Source organism: Tachysurus vachellii, chromosome 2, assembly GCF_030014155.1.
Source record: "Tachysurus vachellii isolate PV-2020 chromosome 2, HZAU_Pvac_v1, whole genome shotgun sequence".
In the NCBI taxonomy this organism is placed as follows: domain Eukaryota; kingdom Metazoa; phylum Chordata; class Actinopteri; order Siluriformes; family Bagridae; genus Tachysurus; species Tachysurus vachellii.
In genome coordinates this window covers 11,442,996-11,455,962 of record NC_083461.1, presented here as the reverse complement: position 1 = coordinate 11,455,962, position 12,967 = coordinate 11,442,996, and the positions used below count along the sequence as shown (strand labels likewise).

Below are 12,967 nucleotides of genomic sequence, written 5' to 3'. Positions count from 1 at the left end.
ACAAAATCATTTTTGCTACAAATGTCCATGTTAAGATGAATGTAGATTTTCTCATGCTTTGGTAAGCAGAAGAAGGATTCAGAATCAGATCCAATCTCATCTGTAAAGGGCTTGCAAGTTTCTCATTTTAGCCAAGCAGAATTCCATTTTACTTAATCAATTGGTATAGATCTTTAAATGACTGGAGTTGTATTAAGTATGCCTCTGCTTGGTTGGATGAAAAGAGTCAGAAAATAAAATTTTTACCACTGAAAAAAAAATCCATAGGCTTAGCTTTGGTTTTCTCTTGGTGCATTTCTTTACTGCTCTTTCAAGGCTTAATAACTTGTCTTACAATGCAAGAAGTTGTGGCCTAATGGTTAGAGAGTTTGACTCCTAACCCTAAGATTGGGGGTTTGAGTCTGAGTTTGAGGCACTGAACCCCCAACTGCTCCCCGGGCGCCGCAGCATAAATGGCTGCCCACTGCTCCGGGTGTGTGTTCACGGTGTGTGTGTGTGCTCACTGCTGTGTGTGTGCACTTTGGATGGGTTAAACGCAGAGAACAAATTCTGAGTATGGGTCACCATACTTAGCTGTATGTCTTGTCACTTAAGAATTTAAGAATATTTATACCACATTGCTGTTGCTATGAATTGGATTGGTCAGACAGTGTTTTCTATAAAATCAGGACTCCAATTGCAGTGATAGTAAGATTTCTATTATTGCTCACATTCAAATACACTAGCGTTTCTATAGCAGCATATGAATGAAAAGAGGCTGTAAGATGGGTGCCTCAAATAATCTAAGACTAATAATAAAGTACTCACTTCTATTCTGTACCGAGCACATAACACTATAAAATTAGTGATAACAAGAGCAAACTACCTCATCACACAACCCTGTCATTTATTAGTTTCCTCTAACAGCAAGTCAACAATTTTAATATCATTGTATAATAAGGGTTCAAAAACCATCCCCAAAACCTCTAAGTTCAGTTATCTGTTTACATTTTTTCTGCAAGTATTTATAAATACATTCATTAGCCAAACAATTCTATTAGGATATTACATTTTTCCAGGTTGCGAGTACAGTACCTTTGAAAAAGGGTATTTTTAAGTTTAAGAATTTAAATAAAGTATTTTCACTATGATTTGCCATTGACGTGTTACATATTTACTTTGTTAATTTGTTAAAGTAAAATAATCAGTGTTAATAAAGGTCTTGAAACATCTACAAAAGCTAATGAATTTACAACCAGTTATTAACAACAACCAAAGTACATAAATATGTCACTGACACATTCATAATACAAGTGATGTCTGTTGTTTTGATGGGTAGCATGCACACCAAAGATTGTTATAATCCAAATATCCTTGCAGAGATCACTAATTAAAGAATGCAGGGGCTGATTAGTGAGCAAAACCCACTGTCCTTTTCTTTTGGTAAACACAGCACTCAAACAGTCAGTAATTAACTGAAGGGTCAGAGCCAAGACTACAGTCAGATAGTCTCCAATCACAGGCTGTTAGTTTAAGGTAATGAGCTGTTGTGTTAGGAGTTTGTAAACACAACATGCTAAATTAGTGGTGGAGCAGAGAAAGAATGAGAAAGAATCCATTTTGAAAATGAACCTGAAATGATGACCTTATAGTTATTGATTTAGAGAATGTGCATAAAAAGTGTGAATGTTCGTGTATGACATTTAAAGCTACAGAAGTACATTTAAAAGTACACTTATAAGGTTGGATAACCAGTACAGCACGTTGTTGACATTGTTGATATTGTATAGTTTTCTTCACAATATTCTACAATTTCAATAGAGAAATAATTTTCAGAATAAAACAGCATGCATACACACATTCACAACTATCAGCACTCTAACCAGTTTATATATAATATTGCAGGCTTAGTATTGCATAGAATGGTTGTATTTGCAGTGAGGCTGAAGCCAGCCCTGCATCCTTAAACCTAAACATTGTATTCTACAATTCCACTCATGGCCTCCCTTGTCTCTGAGAGCACATAAATTTCACTTAGCCTAGAGTCAGGGTTCTAATTTGGCCGCTGACTTGCTCAGGAACAGGCTAATATATCACACTATCCTAACTACAGATCCCAAGTGCTTAGCCAATTCCCCTGCTAATGCCAGGAAATAAAAGTGTCATCAGGTCAATGAGGCCAGTACTAGCCCACCGTAATACAGGGTTAATGACTGGTCGAGCTTGCAGTCATCTTTTTAATAATGACGGAACATGGACGTTGGTCTCAACTTTCACTTCTAAACATATACATTTAACATGGAGCGCGGAAGTGTTTATCACTGAAATATACATATCGTCGCTGTCGGGCGGAAACCTCGTATGTCCAAATTTGGTCAATTTCATATTTTCTTAATAAGAAAATATTTTCTCAATTTTCATATTTCTCCTTAATAAGAGTCGTAACAAATCAACATGTCTTCTGAGGTAAATGTCTTCAAAACACTGAACTCAAAGAAAAATAAATCTTGACCCCCGCTAGTTCTGGTGCTCGTCTGAGGACAGGAATTTAGCGCAAGACAATCCACTGCAACACGGACTAAACCCTGTGCACTGCAGATAAGGTAAAATAAAAAAATAACGGTTTTGGAGATACGAGGATTCCGTCTGACAGCGACGATATGCTAAAGTGATATATATAAATATATATATATATATATATATATATATATATATATATATATATATATATATATAAATATATCTCAGATACCCAGTGAAATAAAGCAAATGAAAACTGATGAGTAATTTAAGATGTTTCTATTTAAATGATAACAGCTAAATGAGCAGTGAATTTGGGGAATAATCTATTTGGACATATTTCTGGGAATTTAAGATGGCATGAACCATAACACTCTAATTTGCTTGTTTAAGAGAAAAAAAAAAGTTAAAAAATGACAAGTTACAAAGAATAATGATATGAATTACATTATATGCATAAAGAGCTAGAAACAATTATGTAAAAGTGTGTGCTAATTGTTATTGATAGCCTCAATAAGTTCACATCTTTATAAGACTCCCAAAAGAGCCAAACTGAAAGTACAACCAGACATACACCCATAATTGCATATCCAATATAACACATATTAAAAGATTTGATGTGTGCCAAAAACTAATAATGAATCAGAATACAATAAAAAAGGTAGCGTACATGAAATCCCTTTTTAAATGATGTTGGCAATGGATTGTAGGCATGTTCTTTGAATATCTAATATTAGACCAACGTTGCTATAATATTGCGATCATTTTGATCAATTTGAGTTATAATATTGGTAAAAGTTTAACTTTTAAAATGTCATTAATTATAGGTTTGTGCTTATCTAGTGAAATCAGGCTGCCATCTCTGAACATATTCAATTAATTTGCTATTTCTGAAAACATTTTTTATGTTTAAACTAATTGTTGTTTTACTAATGGTTAAGCTAACTCACTAACTAACTCACTAACTAACTAACTAACTAACACTACACAGAGCTTGAGTATACAGGCACTGAAGCTAGAAACAGCTTGAAGCCTGGGAAACCATATTATCCCTCATCAGATTCTTACTTCTCTAATAAAGATCTTTCCAGCTGAGAGAAGGGAAGGATTTGGCTTATCCGTCTTTCAAAGTTGATTTACACCATGCATGTTCGGCTCTTGATACTGCTAAAGCATCTGAAAGCAAAGCATTATGTTAGACAGTGGATAAAAGGAATAATGTGGCAGTCCATGGCATGACCTAGAGTAGAGAAAGGAAGCAAGAAAGCTCAAAGGACAAAGAAGTGGATGAGAAGATGTGTGAGGGAGGGACAAATGGATAAGAGGAGTGAAAATGACAAGATGAGGGAAGACTAGGGAGGGGAAAGAAGATGAAAAGAGAGAAAGAGGGAAGGAGAAGAGAGGGAGGAAAGTCAGAGAGGTCAGAGAATAGGATAAACTCATCAATCAGCGCTAAGCCTCATACTCACAATTAGCAAGGAGGTTTTTATGTGTGATTAAATTCTCTTCAGAGGACAGTAAAGGGGCTGGGACTAAATCTGTGTGTGTGTGTTTGTGTGTATGTGTGTGTGTCTGTATGTGTTATACAGTACATCCAACCAATAACCAACCACATTTTCCTTGCAGAATGTAAAGATGCCCACAATGATAACTGCTCTTCCCTGCCCAATTAGAAAAAACTCACCACCTTCAAACATTCGTGTTTCCTCTTTAACCCCTATTGTGTAATCTATCATACTTCATCATTTGTTACCCTGCAATGCAATCGAACAGTGTCTGCTCTTTAGTGATTTGGTCATCTTTAGTGACAGGCATTCATGCATGTATTAGTGACGCACCTTGATCAGGAGAACAATGTGAAAAAGTTGAGTAGAGTTTTTTTTTATTTGCAAATGTGAAGCCAAACAATGTGGTGGTATGTTTCTTTATTTATTACCCTACTACTTACAAGTGTGAGGAAGGCTACGATTTCTTTTTTGGTTCCACATACAGAATTTGTTCCTGTCATCTGTATAGCCTGGCACTACAAGTGACACCACGGCAACTGGCAGTAAACTAAAGGCAGAAATGTTGAGTGATGTGAAAAAAAAAGAAGAAAAAAAAAATCACCACTTTTCTAAGTGCGGCCTTAGTGTTCCAGTTGTTTAGCACTTTACTCTTTGAGAGATAAAGCATATCATTTAGTAGCTATTGTATTCCTTTTTTCAGACCTGTAGCTATATGCAGTATTCTCACTGAAAAAGTCTGAAATATTTCTGAAGTACTTTATAAGTGCCCCCCTCTGGGAAAATGCTTAAACCGAAGTAATCTCTATAAATAAGAACTCCTAAAATAAGAAACGGTCCATAAGAAGATAAGAAACCTCTAAAATATGAATCAGGTTTTAGGAAACATTTTTTAGGAAACAGTCCTGGTGGAATCCAGAGAGTAATTTAATCACATGGATTGTTTTAGCAACTTTTCTCCTCTTCTCTATTGTAACATGAAGTATAAGGGATAAAATGATATCTGTGACGGTGCATTTTATCTTGGTTTTAATGAGAAGTCACCAGTGAGCTGCATACCAGGTGGAAAAGAAATTCTGAGAAAAGAAAACATCCTGCAACTAATCTGAAACCTTGTGCTTTGATTTTTCTAAGGACCAGTATTTTGTTTTATTTTATTAATGAACAGTATTCCATTTCTAACTGTATGAATTTGAAGAATCTTATTGTGGGGCATAATACAACATACACAGAGAGGAACACATTCTGGTTCTTCAGAACATATTTCAAATGCACATTTACAAATGCTTGAAAATATTCTTTTCTTTACAATCAATCCAAGCATTAATCGGTATAGAGACATGTGAGGTAGAGTGAAATGTATGTAGACAGAGGCAAGTGAGATAATGCTGAGGGAAAAGCCACTCTGGGGTTCTTTAGGTGCTCAATACAATGTGGGACATAAAGGTTTGTTCAGACTGTTAGACACTAAGGTTGCTATGTGTAAAATATATAAACTTTCAGAATTATGCAGATGTGTTTCATAGAATCACTAGGAATCTGTATATCTGTTACAGAGTTTTAGGCCTAACTTACCTATAAAATTTAGTCATGCGGTATTGTGTCATGTCAAGTCAAGTCAAGGCAAGTTTATTTATAAAGCACTTTTTTTTTAAACAACAAGTGTTTGTCAAAGTGCTGTACATCACAGAAAGTACACATGGTTTATTAATACAAACACACAAATAAAAGAAAAAATACTTAAGACACATGGTTCTTATGGTGATGAATGTCAAATAATCATGTTTATTTTGTTTTCTGTTCCAGTCTTATCTCCACTGATAGCATGTCATTGGTTTGTTTCCTCATAGTGTTCACCCATTTTGTGTTAGGCCTTGATTAGTTTGCCTTTTTGTTTCATTTTACATTGCAATTAGTTACATTAAGTCCTAGTTGTTGTTCCTTTATTCGGTTTTATGGATCACCTTGCATTAGCCTTGGCGTCCTGCACTACTGAGCCTTACCAAGTTTACACACTTGTGTCCTGCCCCACTCTCTATGCAACACATGTCGCATGTGCTTTCATTCTTACTAATCCATCTTAAACGTCTGACGTAGATGAATGGGAGGCTCCCAAGTGGAACAACTACAGAGACAAGGGATTATGAAAAGGATTTTCCTTGCCAGTGTCTTCATATTGCTGAAGAGCAGATAACAGCTTGTCTTGACTGAGTGTATGCAGTCCGCCAATGACAACAGCTTCCATGCCTGAATATCCTGTAGCATCCCAGGAGACTATAAAATGCCACAATTCTTTTACAATCATCCATACTTGTGATGAAAGCACCTGTACCTTAATTTGAGTCCAAGTCATCATGTGTTTGTTATTCTTTTGCATGATTCTGCCTGTCAGAAGTGACCAAAGCAGTCCAAATACAGATTTTAAAGGCTACATTTTTTTTTTTTATGTACACAACTCATGAGGTGGTAAAAACTGTACAACAGCCCTGCCAACTTACACGTTGCTCATAGATCTAATGTAAACATCAGTACAGGCTAAATTGTATTTTAAAAAAAATGCAACACTATCTAAGCCTGTATCTAATGTATTCTTTTTTCCTACATAAATAATTAATCAAACAAACCCCAATGAACATGTTGTGGAGGTGTTGTTATCTGACACTCCTGGTAGCCAGGGATTAGGGTTACAATGAGAAGGAAGAAATTAAAAAAATCACTCAATATTTGCAGTAATTATATTGCATCATATAATACTATACATATTAATCACCATTATATGATACCATATAATTACTGCAAATATTAAGTGATATATATTCATTCATTCATTCATCTTCTACCGCTTAGCCGAACTATCTCGGGTCACGGGGAGCCTGTGCCTATCTCAGGCGTCATCGGGCATCAAGGCAGGATACACCCTGGACAAAGTGCCAACCCATCGCAGGGCACACACACACACTCTCATTCACTCACACAAACACACACTACGGACAATTTTCCAGAGATGCCAATCAACCTACCATGCATGTCTTTGGACCGGGGAGGAAACTGGAGTACCCGGAGGAAACCCCCGAGGCACGGGGAGGCAGAGGCGGGAATCGAACCCCCAACCCTGGAGGTATGAGTCAAACGTGCTAACCACTAAGCCACCGTGCCCATCAAGTGATATATAAATGAACTAACTATATGACTGAACTATACAGTGTTGCTCTTGATGTTTGTGATTCATTTAAAAAGTCTATTGCAAACCTGCATTCCGTTTTTAACCATTCATTCATTCATTCATTCATTCATTCATTCATTCATGTATTCACTGTAAGCACTTTATTCTGTTCAGGGTCACGGTGTATCCAAAGCCTATCCCTGGAAACACTAGGCATTAGCATGTGATGCCTGAGCATGTGAAGCTCCAGCAAGAGCTTTGAGGCAGCAATGCTACCACTTGTTCCAGTGTGCCACCCCCTTTTCACTCAACCACAATTACTTTGCGATTCATTATAGTTCACACATTATGCATTAGTGAAATGACAACCATTATTCTACACATTCCCTCAATGTTACACCAAGCAGTCCAGAAATTATTTTTACTTCTTTAAGGTTTAAATAGCCGGTTCTGCCCGGCAATATTTCATACCAGTAATCTGACATTTGACTTGTTTTGACACTGTTTATTAAAGGTAACTTTTAGTGAGCACAAAGTGAGCACAGAGAGAGAAAAAAGTCAGTCAATGAATAAGTCAGTCATCTATGGGTCTATGTGGGGTGTAGCCAGTAAGCTCTCCTGTGTTATTTAATGAAATGATGTTAGAGAGAAAACAACACATTCATGCATGCACATACACACTAGAATTGCTTGGTGCCTAAATTAATATCCAGGAGTCTTTCTAAATTTAATCAAAATTCATTTTGCATCATGCTTCTATTTTGCTGACCTCTGAGAAAACATCTCCTGTAACTAAGCAACGAAGTTAGACAGAAATATAGATTAGGGATTTCTTGCATGCATGTGTGTCAGATATAATCCGTCATAATGAGCTGGTTGCACTTAATAGCATGTTTTCATCATGGATTTTGTGTAATTTGTTTTTGAAACGTGCCATGTGGGAGGAAGGTGAAGGTAGGTTGTGGGTTGTGGAGTAGGAGAGCATCTTGACTCACCATGACACAGTCACTCAGCCAAGAAAACAGAGCACTTCAAAGCCAGCCACCAGGCAGCTAAGACTATTGCATGAAAAGTAATTAGTATTTCATGCAATTATAGACCTTATAAGCTTCCATTATTTAAGACTGAAATTCAATCAGTGATGTCCTGCTAGTGCCCTTTTAGGACAACAAATACAATGTCATGGTGATGCTATGAACCTGAACATTCACCTTCAAGTGATGTTTAAGTTAGAAACATCACTTGAAGTTGAATGTTTAGGTTCAATCACCAGACACACACACACACGCAGTCTATATTACTGTATGCAATTACAATGTTGTAATATGTTGTTTAAAATGTTGTAAAAATCTTTTTCTTCTGAAGCACGATATGGTTTAGAAAAAGCACAAGGAATGATCACTGCAATTCAGGAATAGTTCTACATAACATGTATTAGGTAACAGCCTGAAATGTTGCTCTTTTTTTATCTCACTGTGTAAGCTGCCGAGAAGACATGAAAGAACATGGCTGACCCGTCTTTCTTATCTCTATATCTTACAAAAAATAGGCGAAGAGATATAAAAAGCAAATGTCAGGGAGCATTATTCATCTTGTGAGAATATTTTACGTTATTTAAAACATCTTAAAAGGATTGAATGTAATGCTTTTTACTTAAATATGGCCATATTGCTGAATGATACTCTAGTAGTTGTTGTAGTGCTGGGTTTCTAAATCATATTAAATTAATAAATCCCACAAACAGCATATGACCAAAATATATCTGTACTTGTTAGAGGGCCTTTCTTAAATTTCTGCAGCAAATTTGCAAGCATAAAATTGTCTAGAATGTCTTCAGCATTACAGTTATGTTGTAGCATGTGCTGTAGCATTACACTGAAACTAAAGAGCCCAAATGTATTCCAGTATACAAAAAGAAAAACATAGAGGTCCATAAAGACATTTGCCTAGGATGGTGTGAGAGAACATGAATGGATTAAGCCCTGAACTCAACCCAATAAACACATTCGGGATGAACTGAAATGGCAAGTGCACACCTTCAAGCTTTACATCAGTGCCACTAATGCTCTTGTGACTGAATGAGCACAAATCCTTACAGACATGTTCCAAAATCTACTAGAAAGCATTCCCAGAACAGCAGAGGCTGCTATAACAGCAAAAGTGGACAAACTCTATGCTAATGTTTTTAGAATGGGCACAAATGTGTGTTATGATCAGGATTTCACATACTTTTGGCCGTTTGTTATTCATGTTAGTTATTATTTGGTAGAAAAAAATATTGCTCTAATTTCAAAGCCTGAAGAAGGTCCTGTACATTTATTTTTCTTTGTAAATTTACTTTTCTTTGGAGAACTAAGAAAAATCATTTCCTTAAGTGATACAGTGCATTTCGAATACAGTTAGAAACATGATTTAAATTGTCTTCATGATTGTCTTCATGATCTTCATGATTAATGTTCTTCATGATCTTAATGTCTTATCACTCTGTTTTTTTTTTAAATAATTTCTGAACATTTTTTAACTTTGGTTTACAGTTAATGTTTAGAAAATCATCAATAGTCTTATCACAGAGCTGAACTCTATTGATACATTTTACATGTCATTAATTTAAGGTATAACATGTTACCGTGCATGTGTGTATAGGAAAATAATCAATTTTGGGGTTGATAGGATATGACCCAAAGGTATGTTAACAAATAATAATGTTTATTTTAAACATCCAACATTTAAGTTCCTGTGAAACTTGTTAGAACAGAAATGCTTGTGTATTGCATTGAAATGAGTGTATTAGCCCTTACAGTCAGAGCCATGCTTTTCTAGAAATGTAATCACTATACTGTATGATCATTCAGATTCAAACATTCAACAGAGCTGTGGTATGAAGATTAAACATTAGATAATATGTTGAGAATCGGCTGATAAGCTTGTTCATGACAGTCTGAAAATGTTGTGTAGTTTGTCAATATAAGATTCTCCAAATCAATTTGAAATTACAATGACCACAATATCCACCATTTTTATTCTATTTGTATTTATAAAATATGTATAAATGTTTGGAACTGTTCCAACTGACTGAATTAACAGAACCGTCATGCTCAAACAACCAACATATGCAATTGTTCAGGGATTTGAATTTCTACTGCGACAATTTCAGTACATTAAAATGCTAATGAATTTACAGACATATTTACCAGTTGGCATGGGTGAGGAAACCATGTTCCACAAGCTTTACAAGTCTGAGAAGGGAGTACAGACAGCTGTACAACCAATACTTCATAGCTGTCAACATTCACTCAACCCTTTTAAGCTTAGTGCTTCACAGTTCTGCTGCACTAAACTAATTGGATATGTAACACTCATCGATCATGGCCAACTGTTGCATAAACAAGAAATATGGGCAGCTAAGGAAAATGAATGCTGCAAATTCATTATGTGTAATGAACATTACACATAAAACTACAGTTTTAATAATCTTATGTGTGTCAGTATTTCAGAAATGAGAAACAAATGAATGATGTACTTCCTCTAAACAGCGTCAATGGAAGAACGTTTAAGACAAAAGCACCTGTCATCAATATTAAAAGTTCTGTTTGTAAAAGTGATAATTATTAAGAATAAAGCTTGTGGCTTTTTATTCTATTGTATACGATATGCCTTGTTTAAACACATTTACACATGAGTATACAATATTATTGGTTTGTAAGAGGCATCTTTAAGGTGCATATGAGATATAAGTAAAGTACATGTACAGTACCTTTCCTACATACTGTGCATCTGGTCCAATGTGCTCCTCCAGTACAAAGAACTGGTTCCATATCCATCCCCGCTTTGGTCTGTGGTGGACTTCTGTCTCCCCATCTTTTGTATGGTTGTGACTGTGAGTAAGGTTATGATTTCTGGAGATCAACCTGGCCTGTCCGTGATGACTTGCCCCATAGCCTCTTTCCAGGAAGCAGAGACAGAGAAGCACAGGGCACAGACAGGAAGTTGGACTCACCCACATGATAGTAAGTATGTACAATATCTCCAGTATTCCGGTATTTTCCCAAAAGTATCACAATATTCCAAATGATAGAGATATTCCAGAAGCAAGTATATTCCTATGGATATGGCCTATCATCTGCTTCATGAGCTTCTTTTTTCATCCACCCCTACAGCCAGTTCTGTTACCCTTGCAGCTGTAGCCCTCCTTTGGTGCTATTTTAGAAAGATGAGATCCAAGAAGAGAGAAGGGCCAGAGTCAGAGGTCCAGAAAGCTTTTATGATGCTCATGTTTCAGTCATCCATATCAGCATGGCCGCACAAATGCATTTACATAATGGACTCAGAGGGATTTTTCTTCAGGAAACAATTGGTATTGGGTTTAGAAAGGTTTTAGCAAAGTTGTGCAGAGACACAGGCCATCTTGAGATACCTACAGAAGGAAAAAAAATGAATTATAATAATGAGCTTAAATGAAGTTAGCTGTCTAGTATCATAAGGAGGATAGTACACAGGATACTGAAACGCATATTCATGGATACAAAAAAACTCACAGTATGTCCACAAGCAGTATTTAAAGATGATTTATGGATATGTTTTGATCTGGGAATCCAAGTCGTCACATTCTCGTTAAAAGTGCATTTGTACAGGGACGCCTTTGAGCTTTATTAAAAAAACAAAACATACCCTTAATAAAGCTCCCCTTTCAGTTTATACTTTCTTGAACACAAACATTTGATCTTGATTAAAGCTGAATGATTTCAAATGATAGAATCTGGGTAGTTTGTCTCAAAGTGCTTTGAAATGTCCATATAGATTTACAGTGTGAATTGACTTTAAGAATATAAACATTTAAACAATTATCAGCGCAGCTTTTTATTCCTTCCAGGATAACAAATTTGTTAATTTGAGATGAATTAAATTTTTTTTTACAACAATTATATGCTTATATAAGACATTGTATGACAAAAAAATCCAGCTGTTATAGTAAACAAAATGTGATTTATATAAGTTCAAGTCTTTTGCATTTCCAAATTGATAATTAATTACAGTATATAAAAATGAAAAATTATATAAGGATTAAAAAAGCCAAGCTGATAAAGTACAAAAAGGAAATCATTTAAGTGGAAGTGGAACAAAATAATGCAAAATGGAGAGAGAAGTGACGTTAAGGTTAATCTTTCAGCAATGCATTAATAACACTGAAGAAAAAAAAAACTTTCTTCACATTTTATTTATGACATTGAAAAAAAAAAGAACCGTGTTATTCAGTGAGGCTTGAATTAGATTTTGGCAGTTTAGAAAGTGTGGAAAAGCTGTCAGCATTTCATTCAGTAGGCTGTTAGTCTGATTGGAATTAATAAACCCCATCATATCTAGCCTTTTCATCCCAAACACCAAACTTCTCTGTTTCCTTGGCACCTGCCTCTCAGCTATGATGCTATAGAAACAGCAAGTTTGTAGGAAATGGAGGTTCAAAGAACAATATCAATGGAACAAGCAAACCACCTACTAGCAAAGGTGAAATGTAGAGACGTGTGTGTGTTTGTGTGTGTGTGTAAATGAGTGAGCGAGAGAGAGAGAGAGAGAGAGAGAGAGAGAGAGAGAGAGAGAGAGAGAGAGAGAGAGAGAGGGGGGAATTGTTTATATCTGATGACATATAAGATTGTGAAGCACATGAAAAGTGGAGCATAGCGAGAGGAACAATATGTTGAACATGTTTGAAATAGAGAAAAGGAGTAATGAGACAGGCACAGATTAAAATATATTTATATAAATAGCTAATACCAGCATGGGAGGAGGAGAAGATCCCATACGG

General features: G+C 35.8%; 1 protein-coding gene across 1 annotated transcript in view; it reads right to left on the bottom strand.

Moving 5' to 3' along the window:
• LOC132859304 (cadherin-18) overlaps positions 1-12,967 on the bottom strand; it is an 84,251-nt gene that overhangs the window by 56,376 nt on the left and 14,908 nt on the right. Inside the window, exon 2 of the mRNA XM_060890018.1 lies at positions 10,922-11,581. Within this exon, the coding sequence (XP_060746001.1) occupies positions 10,922-11,170 (249 nt within the window). The 5' untranslated portion in view covers positions 11,171-11,581. The remainder of the gene's footprint in view (positions 1-10,921; positions 11,582-12,967) is intronic.